The 24,365-nt window shown below is 39.9% G+C and overlaps 1 protein-coding gene across 1 annotated transcript in view; it reads left to right on the top strand.

The window, feature by feature from the left end:
* Positions 1-3,287: 3,287 nt before the first annotated feature.
* The window catches only part of PSIP1 (PC4 and SFRS1 interacting protein 1), a 35,964-nt gene continuing 14,886 nt past the window's right edge, over positions 3,288-24,365 (top strand). The window contains exons 1-9 of the mRNA XM_042826798.1: positions 3,288-3,454; positions 4,415-4,491; positions 8,451-8,589; positions 12,637-12,753; positions 17,095-17,202; positions 17,764-17,826; positions 21,414-21,537; positions 23,225-23,300; positions 23,927-24,152. Coding sequence (XP_042682732.1) covers positions 3,383-3,454; positions 4,415-4,491; positions 8,451-8,589; positions 12,637-12,753; positions 17,095-17,202; positions 17,764-17,826; positions 21,414-21,537; positions 23,225-23,300; positions 23,927-24,152 — 1,002 coding nt within the window. The 5' untranslated portion in view covers positions 3,288-3,382. The remainder of the gene's footprint in view (positions 3,455-4,414; positions 4,492-8,450; positions 8,590-12,636; positions 12,754-17,094; positions 17,203-17,763; positions 17,827-21,413; positions 21,538-23,224; positions 23,301-23,926; positions 24,153-24,365) is intronic.

Genomic DNA, 24,365 nt, shown 5'->3' with positions numbered 1-24,365 from the left:
GTTCCATCACCAGTACTGTCTGCTCTCTTAGCACTACAGAGAGCTGTGCAGTATTATCTATTCTGAAGATTTGGGTTGTATTTGTTCTGGTTACCCAGTCTCCAGATTTGGTGTGACTTTAACTCAGTCTGCTGGATCTAAGTGCTTGAAGTTCTGGAAGAAGGAAGAGAATAAATACATCAATATAGTTCTGACCTTAGCAGAACAGGGAGCAACAACTTGCTTCACTTGCAGGCCGGATGCCAGCCTGCTGCTTTGCAAAGCAGCAAACCGACACTTGCAGGAAATCATTTGGAAGCAATGTTTTAAACAGATGATTCAAACTACAAGCTCAAGAAATGCCACTGTTCACAGGAAGAACTGAACTGTTTTTCAACTCTGAAGCTTATTCATAGCTTGCAGTTATTTATCACCTACCAGGGTACTAAGTTCTTACTTCAGCAGGCAGCAGGTCTGGTGGAAGAGCCACAGATTCTATCTTTCAAAAGGAAACCATTTGCTAAAAATTGGTGATCCACTCTTCTTAAAGTCTAATAGCATCGGTATGGTATGCTACTATCTTCCAACACAGTATCTTCATTGCAAAATGCACATATTTTGTTGTTGTAAGTTGTTTTGAACAATTTGTCTGCAGTTTTCTGTTTACTCAACACACTGGTCTGTATTTGAAGTTTAGCTTCAGTCTATGTACTTAACAACGCACTAATGAGCCTGATCACTGGCAAAATATTGTGGATAATTTTTGTTTTGCTCTTAACACTGTATTCATTTTCTTTTTAAAAATGCAATGGTCTCAGTAGTCTCTTTTGAAGATCACCTTACTTATGATGAAGCCAGAATCACAGAATCCTAGGGTTTGGGAAGGACCTATTGGGGATCATCTAGTCCACCCCTGCTAAAGCAGGTTCCTTAGACACGTTTTGAATATCTCCAGAGGAGGAGATTGCACAGCTTGTTTCAGTGTTCTGTCACCATCAGAGTCAAAAAGTTCTTTCTCACATTCAAGTCATCTTGAATTGCTTTTTAATTAGGAAAAATCAAAATAATTTCGGCAGCCCATCTGTTATCCAAGATAAAATCACTGAATCACACAGAGGAAGGCTTCTGATTCCTCAGCATTGACATTTTCAGAAGACCCCTTCCAAAAGCTTAGAAAATTGGAATATCTAAAACAAATTCTGAAAACATTGCCTGAAAACTAAGATGTGAATTTGTTTAATTTGATATGGAAGATTAACATAATTATATGATTAAACAGAACAACGACTGAGCCAAGGGAATTTCTGCAGACTGTCAGCTCTTGCATAGCAAAATACTAATATATGCATTTATTTTTTCTTCAGTAGGTAGCCAACACTTTATAACTTAGGAAAAAAATAGTAAACTTTAACTACTGCTGAAATATGCATGAGCTCAAGCACCAAACCAAATAATTCTCTACCTACCAAGGCAGATGCAATTTTGCATCTGTACTTGTACCTTCAGCTGAACAATTCCAGATGTACAGCCTACCTTGTTTGTAAACAGCTGCTGCCCCATATGATAATCTATTTTCCCAGAGGAGGAGTTTCTCTGTCAGGTGTGTTGACTGCCTTCTATTTTCTGATAAACTCATGTCCAGCTCTGTGGGAACTTTGTATTTATGTCAGAGATACAAGCAGTCAAGAAAATCAACCAAATTTGACTCCTATAAGCCAATGGAAAACTGCGGTTTCTATCTGTTCAAATGAATAGGAGTGAAGTTTTACTGTTAACATTTATAATTGACCTTTCTGAATAAACCAGGAGAGCCTAGAATGCAGCAGGACTTCCTCCGTAGCAACTGCATTTGTCTTTTTTTTTTTTTTTTGGGGGGGGTCTCAATTGAGTTTCAGTAACAAAACTAAAAGCAGGATGACAGCTCTTCTCAAGAGGACTTCCCCTCCCACAACAGTGTGATGGGCAGAGCCTGCAGAAACCTAGCCTGTACAACTGTGCCTCAGGTCTTTTATCGAGAGTGGCACAAAATGGCTATGTCTGTCACTGATAGATAGCATAATCATGGGAAGATTGAAAAGTCATGGCATGTACTACCTGTTCCATGCAGCTCATTCCCCCAGCTCTGGCAGCCCATCAGCACCAACGTGCTGAACTGTGACTTTCTGAGTGTGACCACAAGGTATAGTCAAACGCACGTGTGAGCTGACGGATCTCCTAACTCTGAATACAGAGAAGGGCCAGACCCAACTAGACCGATAGTAAGGAAGAATCTATTTAATAAGCTGATTCAGCGGTGGCTGAAACGGTGTGAGAGGACCGTTTGGCGCTGACAGGCAAACAAGCCGGGTGTGGCCGGAGGAGGTTGCGGTGCATTGGGGAGAGCCGACAGCTCCGGACATGGCAGGCGAGGGCTGCGAACCGCCACGAAGCGGCGTGCCGTAAGGGCACTGCGCGGTGACAGACAAACACAAAAGACGTATTTGGGACAACCACGTTTCTATTACGCAGACGAGGATGGCGGTAATTAATTGCTCCTTTCTTGTGAAGGGGCGAAATTATCGGCCGGGCAGAGCCCGAGGACAAGTCAGTGGACCTTAAGCGGAGGTCCAGGAGTCCGAGCGCTGCAGAGCGAGGTGCCGCGGCCGCTGGAAGAGCGCGACCTCGCCGCCCTCCCTTCCCATCCCCTCCCGCCGCTACAGCCGCAAGACCGCACCGCCGCTCTCTCCTCCCCCGCCCGGCAGCGCCGCGGCGGCCCCGCCCCCAGCGAACGCAGGAACGAGCCACTCGCAGCACTGAGGGGGGTAGGGGACGGGACGGAGCGGACCCGCGGGCTCCCTCGTCTCTCCGGTACGCGCCGTCGGCGATCTCCCGGCAGCCGCCCCCACCGCCTCTCGGGCGGGTGGACGCGAGAAGCCCAGCGGTCGCCCGCCGGCCGCGCCGCGCCCGCCCCCCGCCGCGCCGCGCAGGTGGTACCGCCGCGCCGGGCGGGAGGAAGAGGAGCGCGGCGGCGCCGGCTGCGGGTGGAGGTGGGCTGCGGGGCGGGCGCCGGCGCAGGGGGGAGCGAGGCGCTAGAGAGCCGCGAACGAGAGGCAGAGCCTGGCCTCAGCCCGCTTCGGCGGCTGCGCACCTTCGCGGGGGTCGGGCGGTGCGGCCGTGTGGCGGGAGTCGTGAGGGCGGAGACTGGGTCTGCGCGTGGCCCGCGCGGCGTCGGTGCCGCGGGCGGCGTTTGCGGCCGTTGGACTCGGCGCAGGGACCTCGCGAGCGCGGTGCCGCTTCCCGCCCTTCGCATCCTCTCGCGGCGTGTTCGTGTTGGCGGCGGGGCTCTCGGGCGCAGTGCTCTACCCCGCGGCCCGTTCCTTGCTCGCGGCGAGACGACGGACGGCCTGCACGGCGGTGAGACAACATGAGCCGAGATTTTAAACCCGGGGACCTCATCTTTGCCAAGATGAAAGGTTATCCGCATTGGCCGGCCAGGGTAAGTCCCCTCGGTCCCCTCTCCCGCGGAGGATGCGTCCCTTCCCCCCGCCTCTCCTCCTAGTCCCGCCGTCCCCGCGCCGAGCTGTCGGGCACTTGCGGGGAGCTTTGCCGCCGCGTGCTGCCGCCCGCCCCCAGTGCGGTGCCCCGGGCTGAGCCGACCACCGCTGCGCTGCAGGCCCCGGGCTCGCCCTGTGAAAGCTCTCTAGCAAGCGCCAGTTGTCCCTATTTGCGTAACTTTGTTTTCAAAACGTAGGCTTCTGTATGGTGGCATAACAAACTCTGGAGCTGTGCAAGGACCGAATTATACAGAGCTACTGCTCCCAAATAACGGCTGTTTGTTGTTTTTTTTTTTTAACCGAAGGAGAATACCAAGTTGTGGCAGGATTACCCTTTAGTGTTGAAGTCAGGTATTTCTGTAGCTTTTCCCGTAGGAGAGATTGAACATAAGTGCGGAGTTGTCCGGTCCTTTCTCCCTTCCTCACCGCTCCCTTGGAGGTGCCATGGCAAGTCCTGTGGCTGCTCCAGGGCATGCTAATAGGCATGAACTTGTAAATTAGGCTAATTATGAATCATTTAGCTAAGATACTTGGTTAAGAATTTGTGATTATTTCCTCGGACAAGTTATCAGCTTAGCTTACAGGTAAGAAGTGTCATTGTGCATTATGGTGAAGAAAAGATTGTTTTTTGGATGGATTGCTGCTTTTACCTGTAGCCAGCTCATTGTGCCTCTCCTTAATATTAGCCAAAAAACAAAAAAGGGAGGCGTTGCTGTAAAATGAGAAGCGTTGTCACTTCTTACTATTAGCATACTGCCCTCAAGACCTACTTTACCTCTCTGTAGCATCGTTTCTTTTTTTTTTCTTTTTTTTTTTTTTTAATGTTTAGCATTTTTAAGTATTTCCCTTCAGACTGTTATCAACTGTTGCCCGAGTTTAATTGTAGTTTGTCTTTTCCTTAGGTGGATGAAGTTCCGGATGGAGCAGTAAAACCTCCAACAAATAAAATGCCTATTTTCTTCTTTGGCACCCATGAGACGTAAGTCCTTTATATCTGAGGGCCCTGTTTCTTTCATTGGTTCATGTTTCATTCAGCAGCAACTTAATGACTTATCTGAATGTTGTGTATTGTAATACTGCAGTGTTCAGTAGTGTATCATCTCCTAAATTTATCTCTTCTGACAGGATGTGTTACTTTCACATTTGTTTAAGCTATTCAAGTGAATGGTAGACTGTAACAATACCGTGTACTTTTTCCTTCTCAGTAGAGAAACAAATCCTACCTGAAGTGGTATGACTAAGTTTTTCTTTCTCCTATAATGACATATATATATATATATACAGAAATGGTCAAAAATCTGTTCTGAAAGAAAGTGGAATAACACTGACAACAATGAAGCAGGTAAAACTTGAGAAAGTAGCAAATTGCCCTACATTGGTTTTCTTTTTTTTTTTTTTTTTTTCCCAGAGGCATTTGGACTTGTATTTGTTTGTAAGATCTTGAGAAAAAATGAGAACATATCATAGAATATCCCCAGTTGGAAGGGAATCACAAGGATCATGGGCTCCAACTCCTGGCTCAGCACAGGACCACCCAAAGCTCAGACCTTATGTCTGAGAGTGTAGTCCAGATGCTTCTTGAATTATGGCAGCTCAGTACTGTGACTGCTTCCCCTGGGGAGCATGTTCCAATGCTTAACCCCTCTCTGGTGAAGAACCTTTCACTAATATCAACCTGACCCTTCTCTGTTGATCACCAGACAGAAAAAGATGAGTGCATGCTCATCTGTTCCTCTTGTGAGGAGCAGTATGGTCACTATGAGACCACCATCTTCTTTGGACACTCTAATAATGTCATTTCTGTACTGTGGTGTTCAAAACTGCACGTAATACTCAAGTTGAGGCAGCACCAGTGCTGTGTAGAGTGGAATTATTTGTTGTTGGTGCTCCCAACAATGGTAGCATTTTACAGTCACACATTCGTTTTGAGGGGACTGCATTCCACTGCTCAGTTTTGTTGCGGTTCTGCCCTGTTGAGGAAGGATTCCTGGAAATAAGATTCGAGGTTACAGTGTTTGAGTACTGCCCTTTTACTTAATGAAAGATTTATTTTAATGGCAAATTTAAGCACTACAGTAGGTTATCTTTATTCTTAATACTTTTTCGAAGATGTTTTTGCAGTTAAAAATGTAGTATTGAATAGTTCATTTTCCTTGGTGATGTGTATAGTTATGGATTGATGTTGTACTTAATTGTTTCTAAGTTGGCAGACCTAGATTGAATGTAAAGGAGGAAGAGTTTGTTATCTAAAGTTTTAGAAATACCTCTGCAAATCTTGAGAAGCATCACGATACCTTTTATTTTCATTTAGGCTTCCTGACATGTACTTGGCTTTGGAATCTTTTGCTAATTTGCTTGGGTATATTTAGAATTCCTTTTCACTCATCCTCAACAAGATAAAGTTTTACTGCAGCCTGATTTTCCTTGGGCTGTGTGTGGTCAGGATAGTTTCTTGTACAATCTGCAAAGTACAAGGACATCCTTTACTTTGCAGTGTACTATCTGAAACCATCTGAACTGTCTCGTTCTTTAAGCATGTAATTTATGTAGTGCTCCTCAGAGTAGTAACAGATGAAACTCAAGCTTTTTGATCATACTTAATGTTGCTTACAGCAGATAACTTGTGGGTAACAATGGGAAGAAACCAATCGGGTGAAAATAGAGAATGCCATTTCACAGCGCTTAGATTTCTTTAGGTTTGTAGCAGTAAGCAGTGAATTAGTGATCTGTTGGAAATTAGTTAGATACAACAATTTTCTGTACTTCTTAATGAGAAAATCAATTTGGTACACTTGTTGTCTGCTTTGCTTTTCACAGTTAGTTCCACGTGTATGTAAACATAGGCACTCTGTACTGTAGGATAAAATATAACTGTAAGTAGTGGCAAGTATCTGAAAGCCTAAACAACTAGTTTAATCAACGTAGAAAGTCCTTGTGTATTCTGTGTAGTCTAGCTGTGTGTAGGAAGAATATAGGGGGAAATATAAACAAGATTGACTTGAGAATAATTATTCTCAGTTTGCTAGGAGTAACATGAACTTAGTTTTGCAGTTCACTAGAAACAAGTATAAACTAGTAGTTTATTGATATTGTTGAAGGTCTTTCTAGAAACAGCTGAATTCTTGCTGTTTAAGTGTATAGGTATATGCTTAAAGAAGGCTTTGGGGATTTGTTTGTTTTTATTTCTGTACTGTCCTAATGTGGCAGCACTACCCTTTTCTAAAGGAGTATTAAAAATGATGCTTGAACGAAGCCTTTATTGCTATCTCTTGTGCTGGTTATATCACGCTGTTGCAGAACTTGTGTCATAAATAGGAGGTCACTTAGAACTGTAGTTTCTAGATCCTGTATGTAAGGGAAAATGTTTCTCTTCATTCTGTTTTCTTACTCAGTTTTGGCATATGGGAGTTTAAGTACGGCAATCCATTATGTTACTTTTTCATAGCAGTATTTTTGTCAAAGCTTGAAGAATATGGGTAGACCTTGGACAAATACTGCTAAGTGGGAAGAGAAGAAAGGAGGCAATACTTACTGTGTTTCCAGCTTCTTTCTGTCTCCCTCCCCAGTCTTTTGGTCCAGATATGAGGACTTCTGCAGTACATTTCCTTCCTGTGCTGGCTGAATCCTCTCTTAACCATCTCTTCCTGTAAAGGGGTGTGTGCAGTGCAGGCATACTTGAAACTTTTTGCACATAGGTAAGCATTTTGCTGCTGGAGTAGGAGGTGTTTAATCTTTCTGGATCACAATGTTCTCTTTTAGCTTAGTAAAGTGTCTATCTAAAGTAGCCTTTCTGAAAGATGCTGAGCTACTACCTCAGAAAGCAAGTATCCGTAACTTTTCAGGTAGTTGTCTTATGTCAAACAGGGCTGCATCTGAGTGCATAGCAAAGCTGAGATTGAACCACTGAAGTGTCATCTTTGTTTTAACAGCATATGAATTGGTGCACTGAAATAATAGCTTGAAATGTCTTGGGAATAGAGCAGGAGCTGTATAGACTTTATTCTTCAGCATAAACCAGGGTATTTGTCTTCAGTAATTTGTTTTTCAGTGTCTAGCTTAGAGAGAATGGTAATGTGGATATGATGACTTTGACATACGAGAAAAGGCAGTCCAGTAGCTTTAGTTACATAGTTCTAGGATAAGGGATAGTGTTGTTCAGTGTTCTTGCCTCTTTATGTGACAAAGATACATTATCTTAGGAACTATACTGCAAGAGTAAATGAAGAAAATTGGTATTTAGTTCACTGAGAATAGAACTAGGGAAGAGCCCTACCATAACAAACAGTTTAAAGTTTTTATTAAATTCTGTTAATAAAGTGTGTTTCCTTACACACTGAAAAACTGAATTAATGCTGAATTACAGTGCGTTCTCAAAGATTTTGGTGGCAAGTGCATTCGTCTGTGGGCAGTTGGTGCATTCAAGTGTTGCTTTTTTCCGTGTCTTATACACTTAAGATTCTTTTTCAGTTTGGTCTTCTAAGTACATTGCTTTTAGTTTAGTAACTTCAGGAGACTTTATGCATTAGCTTGGAACTGTTCTGCTTTTATTTGTTCTCTTGCATTACACTGTCAGGATTTAAGGATGCTTACCTTAAATGTTAAGCTTGTTTTTCTAAAGAAGCGCATACTCTTCTTGTTTCTTTGCAACTTACTTGGTTTGCCTCACAGTAGTTGGTTGTATTAACAGCTGCAGTCTTAACATGCAGCACTGGCTGCTTCTTGCCTGGAAACTCAACACTTGAGGATGGAGAGAGGCTGTCTTTATGGTGCCAGTAACGAAAAACTTGGGCCGCTGAGAAAACTAAAGATGTATTTGTAGCAGATTTTGTTGTGCTCCTAAATTATGTTTCTTTAATGTTTGATGCATACTTTTCCTTTGAAAAGGCTGTTTAAAACATGACATTTTTTTCATGGTAATTTCTTCTCTATCTTCCGAAGGGCATTTTTGGGGCCAAAGGACATATTCCCATATTCTGAAAATAAAGATAAATATGGAAAACCAAACAAAAGAAAGGGTTTTAACGAAGGGTTATGGGAAATTGACAACAATCCGAAAGTGAAGTTCTCTCATCAACCGGTAAGTTTTGCAATCTGCAACTGTTACTGTACTATGGAGGGGAAAGAGAAGCGAAGAATTCTACTTGCTGTAGGGTAATGGATTATTGCTGTCACTCAATCATAGGTTTTTAAGTAAGTTTTTTTTTTCATGTGAATGGGGATTTCTGTTCCTGTAGTAAGCTCATGGCAAACCATGTTGACTGTTTCAGGAAGGTTGAAAGTATGTTTAAAACACTGCTCAGTCACGGTGAATGCTGCAGGCAGTGCTGTAGTAGTAATAAAAAGGATAGATGTCTTTATTTGCTTCTCCTATGTGACACGCTGTTTCTTTAACATTTTATCCCTCCTCCATAACATGTCCCAAATTACTGTCCCTTTACTTTAGAAGATGGATAAAGTGTTAATAAGCTTCTTAGGTAGAGTCAGCAGAAAAGAGGTTGTGCTCTGGTTATACCTGTTCTCTGCTCCTGGATACAGAAGGGTGCTAGTTCCATGATCCCACTGAGAAGAAACGTATTAGTAAAGGATGCTTGGGTTGTTTTTTTCTGCTACAGAAAATTGAGTCATTGAACTGTGTCCTCTTTACTTTGTGGTAACAGACTGGTACGGCCTGGGTGGTTGAGGGAGTTGTAACAACATGAAAACATACAATTCAGTTATGGTTCACAATCGACTAATAATCTCTGTATGAAAAAAAAACAAACCCAAACAACCCAGCTGCAAGATCTTCCAGTGTATTTTCTTTCTTAGCATATCAGTAATTTCTCATAAGCTGTACTTGTTTTCATAACATCTCAGACACTTCTAAATAGTTTTTCAATTGGGGATAGACAAAACATGTTGCCAGCAGGCATATACATACTGATTTCTTAGTCTAGCAAGTCTGAAGGTGTTCTCTGTAACTTTTCAATATCATTTGAATACTTCAATCCAGCTCCTGTGGTGGCTCTTTAATAAAATGTGTGTTGTGGTAGTGTTCTCTCTGGAGCCACTGGATTGTTTCTTACTATTTTCACTATTTTTTTTATTTAAAAACAATAAAATAATTCCACAAGCAGTATTTAAATGGTGGTCCTGTAACTGAACCTTAAAAATGAACTTTCCTGAGAGGTATCTTGACTGTAAAAGTAGATGGATTACAGAGGGACAGTAGTGACTAATCCACTCATATATTCAATTTTACTGAATTAATGAAAGTAGGTGAGGCAAAAATTCTGAAGAGAACTTGCCCATAACTTCAGAAAATAAAAACCTTTGTTTTAATAGACTTCCTGTTTTGTCCAGTGGATCCTTTGGAGCGGATCTCGGTGATCTCATGTTTTACTTGCAGGCTGTTGAGATGGTACTAAAAGAGAATACCTGCAAATGGCAGCCACATTCTGCAAAAGAAGTTGGAATACAAAACAGATTAAGGGTTACTTAATCTGACAAAAAACCACCTATAAGAGTCTACGTTAGGGACAGTTCTTTGGCAGTACTTGATGCTTTCTAGTCACTGTCATGGCTCCCCAAAGATGTCATTTCATGGGAAAATAAAACAACCTTTGAATTAATTTTGAGAATGAATGTTACTTCAGAGAGTCACAGGTTGGATGGAAAAATCTGGCTTTATCCACGAATAAAATTGTAGTGATACTTTTTTTTGTTTCAGTTTTACTTGTTTTCATCTTATGTGTTCATATGAGCTTTATTTTTTTTCTTTGCAGAACGATGTACAACTCACAAAGCTGGGGTTTCAGAATTACCTTGTTTCACATTCTTGTCAGTTCCCTTGGTGTTTTGACTGTACTGCAGCTCTCCAGTTGATGAGGGTGTTACCTTAATATCATAATCTCTAAGCTGGGGAAATGAATACATAGGGTTCTTGCTCCTCGTAAGAGGACGCTCTTCTGCCTAATAAATAAGAAATAATCTCTGCTATTGTCACAGTAACTAAAGACTTTGAAAGTAGTGGCTCAGGACATTGTAGTCTGGAAAGGGAATAGTTTGGGTATTAGATGTAATTATTGTTATGGTTTGCATGAGACTTCTACGTGAAGTAGGTTGGTAAAATGAGGAGGCTTGAAAACCAAAAAGGACTTTTAAAGCCATGAGCAGCAAAACCCTCAAGTCAGGGATTTCTGAACAATTTAGGTAATTAACGCAAGGAATTTTTTTGTTAGTGATGTGCGCAAGGAGAAACAAAGACATTTGTGAAGAATACGTTTGCTTTCATCCATGTGCTTTGCTTCCCCTCTCCTGTTCTCTGGTCCCTTTGGCATATGTAATAGTCAGTCCCTACAACTAGGCAGTGGAGGTGTAGTTACTTTGTTTTTGCTGCTCCTTGTTTCTTTCTTCACCTTTGGGTGTGCTTCTCCAGGACTGTGGTCCCCTCGAAGGTGTACCTTTTTACCTCCATTCACTCAGCTTCTCTGAGCTCTGGCCTGGCTGGGAGCACTCCTCCTGTGCCTCCGCTTTTCTCCTCAGTACCTCTCCTACTCTAGCCTTTCTTCTGCCTCAGTGTCCCTCATGCCCTGCGTGGGCATTAGGTCTGTGATCAGGTAACTTCTTCCTCTTTATGTCTGCTGCCATGCTTGGTCTCTGAGTTTATCACTGGTTTCTCTCCAGTCTGGGGCTGTCACCTCCTTCCCTGAGCCTTTGTCCAGCAGTGCCTTGGGCCCTGTGCTGGGTGCAACATGGATTTGCAGTGGGTGCAGAGCTGGAGCAGGCTGAGGACAGCCCCTCAGGACTCTGCAGTGACCTGGGACACAGAGTCGTAAACCTGTTCCTGTGCCCAGGGTAGTGTGAGAAAGGGTCAGTGTAGGGAGCAAGTTATCTTGAAAGTGAAGACAGATAGTTGGCTGAAGATATGGAGGAAGGGTTACTTAAGTAAATTGTGAAGTGGAAAGTTTTTCTAAAATATTTTGAAGTAGGGCAATATATTATTGCCTAGTAATATGTTGTGGTAGTCCAAGTGAGTAAATGTGTATTTCTTAGCTATGTTCTTGGAGATTAATGTACCTTAAGTTATTCCCTTTGTCTGCATGTGATGTACATATTACTGTTCGCTGTGCAAAAAAAAAAAAAAAAAAAAAAAACCTACACCAAAAAAAAAAACCAAACACGAAAACATTCTTAGAGTTAAGTGAAGGACAGTTGCAGGACAGTAGCAGGGAAGACAGTTCCATTGTCAGTCTATAAATGGAGCGTGAGTAGGCAACTGTGTCAGGCCTCACACAACATAAGTTTAGAGGGGAAGCAGTCACATGGACAAATTGGCAAAATTGAAGTTTTATTTTGGATACAAGACAATATTAAAGTGCCAGACTTGTCAGCTACTTACAGGGAGAGATGAACTTGCATTTTTTTAATCTCTTTTTGGGTATATTTTTTCTTGATAAGTTTTTCTGATAGTGGCATTTTTTGCTCAACTGCCAGAGCTAGCTGGAACGTACTGAAAGCAGTAGTAATACATACCAGATGTTGCTTATAACTGCTAGTAAGGGAAGTGGCGGGTAGAAAGGAGCTTGTGGCTTGGGCTGAAGTCCAAAACCACATCCGCAAAGGAGGAATTATTAAAGAGTCAGGGGAGTTCTGCCAGCTTTGTTCGAAGGATATTTAGGAATGAGAATGCTATCCATAAAGTAATGGAATGAAAAAGAGTAATTCTGACTTCACCTCATTTATTTCTGTCTTTAACTTTCATTTTTTAGCCTTTGTTACGTTTTGTTTGCTGATGTTTTCAGGAGCAGGTATCTCTTTTTCACTTAGATTGAGAGCTCATTTAAAAGCATTTATTGACAGGAGTCTTGGAAGTTGAATTCAACTGAAACTTAATTTTCCTTAATTATGAATGAGAAAAAACTTACTTTGCAGTAGTTTCATCTTTATCGCATCAGAGCTTGAAAGTATTATCATGATAATACAACTTAAAACGTGAGGGAAATGGAAAAAATTACGGATTCCTGTAGTGTTCCTTATTGTGATGTTTTCTCCAGTAGCTTACAAGTGGTAGAACACCTCTCACTGTACTTATTCTGTAGTCCAGGAAGGGATTTGCATTTCAATTGTGATTTCTCTATTGAAGTCCCATCCAGCTGTTAACACATCGATCAAAGAAACTATTCAAGAAAGCAGTCAAGAGGCTGCAGAGGGAAGTGAAGAAAAATCAGGAGCCAAAAGGAGAAAGCCGTCTATCCCCAAAGTAAGTTAATCAGTTTGTGTTTTGTTCTACTAGTAATCTTTTCAAGTAGAAATTGTATTGCTAGATTTTCATTAAATCTTATAGCTACACTGCCATAGCTGCATTGCCTTTGCTTGTTTATATTCTTCAGTATTAGCATTTTTATCCTTCAGTATACCTGGCAGGCATTTTGCATGCTTTTCAAAATCAATTTCTTTTCTGATTAAGGTCAGAATGCACTTAAATATATCGAGCATTTCTTAAGCATGTGAGATTCAAAATTATCTTCAAGGTTTAACTTTACCTTCTTTTCGCCAAAGACTGTTTAATATCATAATCTGGTGTAACCATCTCTTCTGTTGCAGCTTAATCTTTTTAAAAAGCCTGAGACAGCATTAGAGCTGGTCTAGGCTAAAGGGGTTTTTCAGTGTATTTACCTGAATAACTGTAAGTCAGTTTGAATTATTACTCGCTTTGTGATGTGAATGGATACTGAAGATAATAGTATCTAGTAGGTAAAAAAGATGAGCTGCGTCAGTTGATGGATCAAGGAAGTGTCTTTTGAAAAATCAGTAGTTTATACAGACAGTGTTTAATTTAGTTATTTGTAAAATTAAAACCTTCTGAAACAAGGCTGTGTTCTTAAGTGTACTGTATTTGTACTAAATAAAATGCCTTTCTACCTGAAACGTCTTAGCTTTCTGCTGCTGTACATAGTCCATATTTTGAGAGGAATCTTCATAGCTTACCATGCGTTTAATGATAATAACACATGATAAAACTGTATCACATAGTTTTTAACTTTCTGCCCTTGAATATTTTGTGTAATTCAATGTCTTTTTTTATGTAATACAGAAAAGTTGCGTGTTATCTCTTCTTAGTTTTCTTAGACCAGAATCCTAAAATGAGATAACAACTGAGAAGCAGATGAAACTGATAAGTTCATGATGTCTCATTTAATCCTAACTTGCTTCTGAGAATTGCTACACTATGGGGCAGTGGGTACTTTTAATTGTCAGACTTTTTGTAAAGACTTGCTTTATTATAATAGTATTCCTTTTGATTATTTGCCAAGTTTTTGTGTAGCTCTTCTGCAGGTGTTTGCAACTGTCCTTTAGTATTGATTCGCAGTTGAAACTGAAAACTTTCCAATGTGCTTAATAATATGTAGTAAATGCCTTGTGGAGGACTGGTGTCTAGGAGCCCTAAGCTTATTTTCCAAGAAAGGGAAAAAGACCTGTTGAGTTTAGTAAATGAACAAATGTTACTGTGCTTCTACTATACCAATGTATAATATCAGGAGTTATCTATGATTCTATGATTGTGTCTGGATTGAGACTTGAATATATCTGAGTTGTTTCTACCAACTTCTTGTTGCTTTGAGACTTCTTAGTTTCAATAAATGGTTTGTGTTAAAAGAGACTTTTAAGATCATCTAATTCCTCCTGCTACAGGCAGGGACACTTCCTGCTTGACCAGGTTGCTCAGAGCCCCATCCAGCCTGGCCTTGAATGCTTCCAGTGGGGGAGTATCTACAGACTCTTTGGGCAACCTGTTCCAGTGTCTCACCACCCTTAAGGCAAAGAATTGCTTCCTAATATCTAGTCTAAATCTACCCTCTTCCATTTTTAAATCACTTCCCCTCATGCTGTCACTATGTGCCCTTACAAAAAGTTCCTCCCCAGCTTTCTTATAGGCCCCCTTCAGGTTGTGGAATGTCTTCTCAGAGCGTTCTCTTCTCCAGGCTGAAGAGCTCCAGCTCTCTCAGCCTGTCCTCATATGGGAAGTGCTCCAGCCTTCTGATAATCTTTGTGGCTCTCCTCTGGACCTTCTCCAGCAACTCCATGTCCTTGTGCTGGGTGCCCCAGAACTGGATTTGCTAATCTGGGTAGGATTTCATGAGAGCAGAATGGAGGGGCGGAATCACCTCCCTAACTGTGGTCGTCCTTCTCTTGATGCAGCTGAGGATAAGGTTAGCCTTTTGGGCTGCAAGTGCACATTGCTGGCTCATGTTGAGTTGTCAGCTGACACCCCCTAATCCTTCTATTCAGGACTACTCTTAAGCCATTCTCTACCCGACATGTATCTCCTTGGGGTTGCCCTGACCCAGGTGCAGGACCTTACACTTGGCCTTGTTGAATTTCATGACGGTGGTTGGCATGGCCCACCTCTCAAGCCTGTTCAGATCCCTCTGGAAAGCATCCTTTCCCTGTAGCATGTCATCTGCACTACTCTGCTTGATGTTAGCTGCAAACTCACTGAGGGTGCACACAATCCTACTATCCATGTCACCTACAAAGATGTTAAATAGCACCAATCATCACTGGTCTCCACTTGGACATTGAGCTGTTGACTGCAACTGTTGAGTGCAACCGTCCAGCCAGTTCTTTATCTGGTCAGTAATCCATCCATTAGATCATTTTTTTTTCCCCAGTTTGATGACCAGGGTGTCATGCAGGACAGTGTCAAATGCTTTGCACAAGAGCATGCAGATGGCGTCACTTGCTCTTCCTTTATCCACTGGAATTGCAACTCCATCTTAAAAGGCCCCCAGCTTTATGGGGCACGACATACTCTTGGTGCAGGCCGTGCTGGTTATTACCAGTCACCTCATCTTTCTTTTCCACATGCTGTGGTTGGGTCTCCAGGAGGATCTGCTCAATGATGTTGCCAGACACAGAAGTGAGACTGATGTGTATGTGGTTCCTTGGATCTTCTTTTTTTCTCTTGAAAAGGAGGATTATGTTTCCCCTTTTCCAGTCAGTGGGAACTTCGCTAGATTGCCATGACAATTCAAACATGAGCAGCTTGGCAACTTCATCTGCCCGTTCCCTCAGAACCCACGAATGGATCTTGTTGGGCCCCATGGACTTGTGCAGCACAAGTTCTTCAGATGTTCTCAAACATGATTTTCACTTACTGCAGTCAGATCTTCCTTCTCCAGGTCCTTGCTATTGCTTTCTGCAACGTGGTAGTGTGGCTAGAGCCCTTGCTGCTGAGGACTGAGGCAATTTAATACTAGCGAATTTTGAAGAATTGTTTGATTTATTTCTTGTAACTACACTTCAGAAACACTTTCCTGTATGTAATTTCATGCTAACATTAGTAAGCCAACTTTTCTTTCTTGTGAATGCACACTGCTGGTAAAAGCATTTGTTACCCAGTGTTTGCTACTGCAAAGAAGAAAGCTTAAACTTTTTCTTGTTCTGAATAGATTCATCACTTTGCATCAGTGTTGATGTATTCAGCAAGTAGCTTGTGCTACTGGGGATGGCAGTGGCTTTATGCATCATGCTCTTGCTGAGAAAGAGCTTCCTGTCTGTTCTGAGCAGATACTTTGACACAGAAAGACCAGATTCAGCCCTTTGAACCCTTTGAAAAGTCCTGATGGGATGGATTCATGTAATCAGTTTTGATCAACTTAAGGCAAAATATGAGCAGACTTACTCTTTTCCTTTTGATATTAATGTAACTGTATCTTGTTTTTAGTCATCGAACCTTGATTTCTTATTGTTTCAGTGAGTAGTAACCTAATAAAGAATAAGCAAACTAAAACAGAACAGTCCTGAGTGATACTACATGTTTTTAAGTAATCATCAGTATTGCATGACAGCCTACTGCCTGAGCTGCTCTGTTCAATTTTCAAGTTTTAGGAGCTGTTGCTCTTATTAAACTAAATTTTGCAACAGATAGGGCAAGTCAAGAAAATGAACTGAAGTTAAGAAAAAAAAAACACCAGCAAGTGTAGGCTGCAAGGAGGTATTGATATTTACAAGGGAATGACTAGAAACTTTGTATTCAAACCTAACTTCTCATCTTAAAATACTAGTTTTCATTTTAAGTAAGAAAATAGAAGAAACAATGTGAAGGGTGTGGGTTAGATGACTTTATCACTAATAATTGTCTGAAATAAGATAAATACCTTGCATGTGGTCTGTTTACTACATGAAGTCATCATTTTGTAGAGTTTGGACTTCGTTCAAGATGGTCTGTGATTCTTCTATGTTTGTGTGTGCAGATAGGCTGATCTAAGTGAATCTTGAATTTATTTTATTAAGAAACACCATTATGACTGAGTTATTCATATCTGGAATTCACTTGAATGTTGTGAACAGTTAGAAATACTCTTTTAGTGGTAATACAGTAAGTAGCGCAGTTATGTTACTGCAAACACAAAGAGGACTTGAAGACAAAGTGGTTTGCAATATGTGAAAATGGTCCTGCCATTAGTTTCAGTGTGTATGTAAGAAAGCACGTATATAGAGTGAGAGTGAAAAACAGCATGATGGTTATTGGTATGTTCTCATTTAACATTTTCTTTCTTTTTCATATGTTTTTGACTCTGTATTATTCTGTTTGCAGTTATCTCCCAAAGAGGATAACAACTTAACTGCAGAAGCTGAAGCAGAAGAAAAGGAGATGCCTACTACAAAGGAAGATGATGTACCTTCTGAAAAAAGCAGCAAAGAAGTATGTGAAAGCTTTTACTGTGTACCAGAGCATATTTTAATATTACATCAGTTAATAGAGAAATTTTATGCACAGGGAAGCCACAGCTACTGTTAGTGTGACAGTCTCAGTTTGGTATGTAAAACTTACTGTGTGTTTGCTCTCGTTGAAATAAGCAGGAATAGAAGCTTTCATCAGGTAGACAAACCAGATTAAAGTTTATTCAGTTTAAAAATTGGGGGAACAGTGTTTTCATCACTCTGTGTAGCAAGTACAACTTTTTTTAAAAAGAGTAGATAAAGAGATCAGTTGCTAAATGATGATTTAAATAAAGGCATGTAGTAATGTTGTAGCCTATCTTATTTCTTACCTTTCAGTAGGAAATCTTGGTTACGATATAATGATATTCAAAAGCAGGAAATGTCTTTATGATGATTTTTGTAAATTATATATTCCCAATTCAGTTGTGGGAAGGAATGAAACAAACTAGAAACATGGTTTTGTTTGTGGAAAAGATCCCAAAAACTTATAACAGATATGTTCTTTTCCTAAACTCTTAGCACCATTTTTAATTTTTCACAGGGTGTGGTGAAAACAGATGATGCTTCTATTCCCAAAGTTGCAAGAAGAGGAAGAAAAAGAAAGGTAGCAGTATACTTAAATATTTCACCTTCTTGAAATTTTTGAGTGGGGTGGTAACAGTTATCATTTTCTGTGGTGGCAAATTATGCGTAAGTTGGTAACAGTTATCATTTTCTTTGGTGGCGAATTATGCATTCTTTCCAAATATAGTTGAAAGTTTTGTAGGAATGATCATTCTCCCAAGAGGACATTTTACTTTTTTTTTTTTTTTTTGAGCTCAGTGTAGGGTAAGGAGTTTTCTTTTTTCCACACATAGGCACGTAGTGTAAGTGACAATAATTGAAATAAAATAACTTGCTTTGAAGCTCTGAAGGAAAAAGGAAAAACAGACAAATTAAGAGCCTTCATACTGAACCAGCACCTGAAATACTTCTATTCTTTCCAAAGATTGTATGTTTGTGGTCTCTTCTGGGAAGAAACAGAGTTTTAGTATGAAAGAAGCAGTTCCAACTGTTGTCTTACTGTTTTCCACCATTGATGTTAATGTGGATGTACAGAAAGCTAGATTGGAGCACTGTCCAAGTGAAATCTAGATTAAAATGAAGCAAAGTGTAATTTTAATTTGAAACTACTTCTTTTTAAGTTGATTCATTAATGCTGACAGCAGGGATGAGTGCAGAAATTTACCTGTGGCCTCGTGTGCTTGCCACAGATGAATAGTATACTATCATCTCCTTCATGCAAGATGCACATTTGTGTATTCCTACAAAAGCAACTTATATTTATATAAATTTTGAAGTTTTAAAGAACACCTTATTTGAAAAAAAGCTACAAAAGTAAATCTGAAATAATACGCAAGAAAATGTCTAGTCTGAACAGCAGGGAGTTGAAAATACGTGCCAGTGTACATATACCTGATACTTGTAAATGGGAGAGAAGCCTCAGATGACACTGGAACAGATCTTGTGCTTTAGTTCTCATAATGCACTCAAATCATGGCTGTAGTGTTTTTTAGTTTTGTTTAACGCAGCTGATTTTTGTTTATGTCATAATGCATTTCAGACCCAAGGTGGCTTTTTCTGTAATGCTTGGCAGCTTGAGTTGACAGATGTGTTTAGTGCGTGCTGTATGTGGTAGGCGCATTAACCAAAAATTTGTGTACTGCTGGACATTGCTGGGTCAGAGTGGTTAAGGTTGAAAGGGGTTTGTTTTTCCACTTGGGCCATCAGCTCTCCTTGTGCAGGGACACCAGAGCAGACTGCAGAAGATCATGTGCAGGCAGCTCTTGAAGATCTCTGAGGAGGAGACCCTGTGGCCTCTCTAGCAGCCTGTGCCAGTGCTTTGTTACCTGCATGGCACAGAAGTGCTTCCTGTGACAAAACCTTCTGTGTTCCTTTTTGTGCCTGTTGCTTTTTTCTCAGTGCTGGACAAAGAGTTTCTGTCCTCTTAGCACCTTCCCTTCAGGTGTTGATAGGTGTTGATAAGATGACCTTTGAGCCTTTTGTTCTCCAGGCAAACAGTCCCAACTCTTGGCCTCTTCTCACAGGAGGGGTCTTCTGGTCTCTTTACTGAAGGTATGTTGTGATAATTACTGGCCAGCGGTGAATCTTTGCACTGCTGACCACTACCCTCTAGGCCTAATCATTCAGTTTTCAGAAATCCACATCGCTATCTGCTCATCCAACCTGTGCTTTGACAGTTTCTTTTATGCTGTGCATAGTCAGAGTCCTTACAGAATTGTAGGAAGGAAGACTATATCCACTGTTCTCTTCTTTCCCATCAAGCTAGTGATGCCATAGAAGCTTACTGATTTGGTCTGACCTGACCTCCCATAGTCTTTGTTAGCTACTAATGATTTGCTTCTCTTTTGTGAATCTGGAAATAATTTCCTGGGTTGAGCTGTTCAGTCACTTTCCCAGGGAAGATGCTGAGACTGACCAGCCTGGGACCTCCTTCTTGCTCTTTTTTGAAGGTAAAAGCAGTGTTTGCTTTCCTCAGTTGCCACAGTTGAGCAAAACTTACAGGAGAGTGGCTTTGCAGTTGCATCTACTGGCTCCCTCAGTACAAGCTTGAATGCCATTGCATTTGCAAGTGTCTGGTTTGCTCAAGTGTTTTCAAACTAGATCCTCATCCACAAAGTATCTGTCTTTCTTGCTCTGGTCTCAGTTTGGTCTCTGGGACCTTGGATCCCTAAAGGCTAATCTTGCTTGTGGAGGTTGAGGCAAAAAAGGGATTCAGTTGGTATCTTGGCCTTAACATTTTCCCCAGTAACCCCAGTCTCTTTTTCTGTAGTTAACAAAATACACAGAGAACCTACATCTTCCCCAGTCTTTCTTTTGTCATTGACATTCTTTAAGAAAACCTTTCTGTTCCCCTCTTCGTATCTTTGGTAAGATTAGATTCTGTCTGGGCTTCAGCTTTCTTAACTTGATCCCTGGCTCTTGTGATAATGTCTCTGTTCCTCTCAGGCTAGCTGTCCTTGTTTCTATCTTCTATCTATTTGTGTTGACTTTGGCCAGGAGATCCTTGTTCATTCATGTGAGTCTCCTTGCATTTTTGCCTAAATTCCTCTTTGTTGGGATGCATTGCTGTGGAGCTTAAACAAAAAAATGTAATATTTCAAGGAATGTGGTGTAGGCTTGTGGTTAGAAAAGAACATCGGCTGTATGGTGATACAGCCTTGAATGTGTACTTTGTCTTCCTTGAAAGGAACGTGGTGTTTTCTTGTCTTGAAACTGTTTTGTTTTGTGGTGTTTTTTTTTTTTTTTAATCTTAATAGTTATTTTTCTTTCTTAAACTATGTGAAATAAACACAGTTATGATGTACTTTAGTCATGATTTAAGTTTGTTCTTTAAAAATATCTCCAATTATGACTGCATCCAGGAAGAATATAAACTGTATTTGCTGCTACTTTTTCTGTTGCTGCTGTGATGTACCTGTATCCAGGACACTAAACTCCTGAGAGTATTTTCTCCTGTTAGTTTTTATTAAGATTCTTTCTCTCTGCCTAATAAAATGCTTCTGAAGGAAATGCCTATGCATTCCTTAAGATGTTCTTTTGTCATAAGTTCCCCCCCTCCCCACTTTTTACAACGAAACCCCTCTAAGATGACTGTATTGATAAAGTTCATAATTTATGGTTAGTTCAATTTAGCTTATGATTTTTTTCTGTTGCAAATAATTAGCTACAAAGCGGGTAGTTGAGAAGCTTCATCTGCTTTCATGATGTTGTGACATATCTGAGAGATTATAGCATTTAAAGGAGTAATATTTGTGTATAGGGCAAAATGAATTTACATCCTTAGAACTGGAAAACTGGGTTTGGCAGTCATTACTAATTTAAAGGACTCATTATATTTTTTTGAACTGATGTTTCGGGTTTTATTCTTCATTTTCTGAAGATAAATAGTCTGGTTCAGGCTATCTGAAACATTACTGTATGTAGTCATAGTAGGTAGTTATAGAATGGAGAACATGAAGCAAATGATTCTTAAGTATAATCTACTACAAAATTTGTATTTTTTTTTATTTAGAAATAATAGAGTAATAATGAATGCATTTAAAAATTGTTGTCTGAGAAAGTAGTTGAGAAGTTGGTGCTTTCATTCATTTCATGCATTTCATTTGGGAAATATATTCTTTAAATTAGGCTGAAAAACAAGGTGAAGCTGAGGAAACAGCAGTAGTGGCAACAGCAGCAGTGGTATCAGCAGCAGCAGCAACTCCAGTGACTGTGTCTCCAAAAGTAAGCCCAAAAAGAGGAAGACCAGCAGGTAACTATAAAAGAATAATATTTTGTCCTGCTGAAATACCTTAATATAATTAAAGAGGGTTTACTGCATCTTTCCTATAAACTACTACAGAGTATAGATACAATCAGTTGTAAAGAGAAAATATGTCTCAAACTTAGAATTTAGGGTATAAATGGATTTAAGCTGTGAGCATTAGTACTCTGAATAAGGCTTGCTGTTTTGGGGTAGGAGAGTTACCTTCAGGAAGATATTCTTCATAGAACACTCATAAAAAATAGACTGCAGTAAGGTTCCTCTGTGCATTGTTGACTTACGAAGTTTTCCGTACTTACAGAAATACTAAAATTTTTGTTAGAACATCCTTAAAGCATGAGTAAGGGAACTGAGGGAAGATTGTGCCTGTAGGTGGAGCTGAGAGAATAATAAAAGCAAGCAAAGAGCAGGAGAGACTTGTTTAATTAAATAGGTAAATCAATATGTGTAGATTAACAGAAAAAGGAAATGAAAATTCAGCTACTTTATTTTAAACTGTATAATTTGAAACATTTACTTAAAATTCTGCTTTTCTTGTTTTGGTTTGTTTTATTTTTTTTCTTTCAAAGTAGCAATGATCTGATTTATTGGAATTTTTGTGCTGAGCTTGTAGGTACTGCAGATATTCTTGAACTGATTATAATACTGTTTTTGTAGCAATATATTGCCTGAGTGTCTAGTCTGGAAAACAAACAATAGTTTATATTCATCTGTATCTACTGAAAGCATAAAAATAGCTTACAGGAAGTGCAACCACAGTTAAACCGACTTAATTGCATTTATCTTGGAAGCTATGAAGAAATTAAGTGTCGCTCTAGTCCATAATTTCATTATATTACTAAATGTACTTTTCAAATATTTGCATTTGTTTTTGTCTTGTAACATATTGTTTCTAATCCCCACTGTCTTAGAGCAGGAGTCTTTAAGAGATGCTTTTGACACTTGTATAAAATACCTTATCCCAAGATGTACTAGGAAGCATTTTCTGATGTTGATATGGTGCGGGCAGCTCTTGCTTAAGAGTCCTCAATACTGACACCAGCAGGAATTTAAATACTAACATTTCCTAACGACGTGCTTACTATGATCAGACAGACAACTTCAGCAAATTAAAAGCAGTGCACCAAGTATTTTTGTTTGACAGAATTCGAAGGGTGTAAGTGCCAAGAAGGCAGACTGTTTGTCTTGCTATAAAAATGTGGTGAACCGCAGTTTTCCTGTATACTTAGGCACGGTGTTAGAACATCTTGAAAGTAGTTTGCTAGCAAGAAAATTCAGAGAAACTCTGGGATGTACCTAAAATTATTGATGGTAAACAGATGGCATGTAAATGTGGACAGGAAGTGACTGCTTTCAGCTTATTGCTGGTCTTCCTCCTTCAGTTTATTTGTTTCATGTTGTGTAACTAATACAGGTCCTAAACACACCACACAGAAAACAGAAGAATTAGTAGTTTGAACCTGTCATTGAAAAATCAGTAGTGTATGGAATAACTAAGTTTTCCGAGATTTTTGGTTAAAGCCTGGTACTCTTGCAATTCATGTAATAACTATCTGGATCCTTTGAAATTTGTAAAATATCAATATTCTAAGAGTAGCTTCTGACTAAGAATCTTTCCTCGTAGACAAGGAATAGATAGTGGCTGTGGACTAACAAATCATTTTCCTTATACTAGCTTCTGAAGTAAAAGTTCCAAAACCGAGAGGGAGACCCAAGTTGGTGAAGCCACCTTGTCTTTCTGAAAGTGACCTGTGAGTAGTTTATTCGTCTCTATAGAAAGCTTCTTAACTATTAACAACATTGTTCCTTGCTAAGACTTCATAATTCTTACTTTGTAAATTCAGACTTCTCTTCTGACAGTACAGTGAATTCCAGCACTGTCTGCTGCTTACATTTCTTTTTTTACCTTCCTTTTTTCTTGCACGGAGCCCCTAATGATTCTCATAACTGAAGGAAAAGTTCAGCATTAGCATAATTTTCAGTAGGTGAGCAAATGTAGTATTTCAGGCTACGTACACTTAAGTACAACTTAAAATATTGAAGTGTTTCTAGTCTGAAGTATTACTTGCTCCTGCAGGCATATGCGTGTAGAGAACTTCTGACCACTGGCTTCTGAATTTTGGGTCTGTGTACGCATTTTCTGCTTCATTAAGACCTCTGTATTATTAATACTTTATTCTTTTGTTTTGTGCAGGTAATGGACTAATTTTAGAAAAAGGCTTGAGTGTTTTCTGGAAAGTCATTAAATGAACTGAATGAATTAACTTAAATATTCTGTAGTTAAAATAGAAGAAAAACACCTTCCTGAATTAAGACAATGTGATTGTTTTTAAACTCACTGTTGATAGTTGATATCTAAATACTGTTCATGTGTCAGTGTTAATGAGGAGGAGAAAGCAAAGAAAAAAGGACCAGATGAGAAGCCTAAAAAACAAGTGAAGAAGGATGAAGAAGGTCAGAAGGAAGAGGAAAAACCAAAGAAGGAATATGATAAAAAAGATGGGAAGAAAGAGGCTGAACCAAAAAGGAAAAATACTGCAAAACTGGGTTCTGCGTCAGCTTCTGATTCTGAAGATGAGGGGGGAGAAGAAGAAGGTGATAAGGTATAATTTGGCTTTTCAGATCCATTTATTATAAAAAAAAAAGTTGTATCACTAAAGGTGGTTCTTGATGTTAATGCCAGACCTTTATGAAAGTTGGAACCTTGTGGTTTGCTGATATAAAGATGCAAAACAAAAACTGTAAAACTTTTTTTGTCAGATATTTTTTTCAGGAACTTCTTCAGTATTTTTTTTTTAATAAAATCTTTTCTAAGA

This window comes from Centrocercus urophasianus, unplaced genomic scaffold (assembly GCF_019232065.1).
Source record: "Centrocercus urophasianus isolate 14NV4802_14NV808 unplaced genomic scaffold, USGS_Curo_1.0 seq_27, whole genome shotgun sequence".
In the NCBI taxonomy this organism is placed as follows: domain Eukaryota; kingdom Metazoa; phylum Chordata; class Aves; order Galliformes; family Phasianidae; genus Centrocercus; species Centrocercus urophasianus.
Note: the sequence above shows the minus strand (reverse complement) of the source record. Positions and strands in the feature narration are given on the sequence as shown.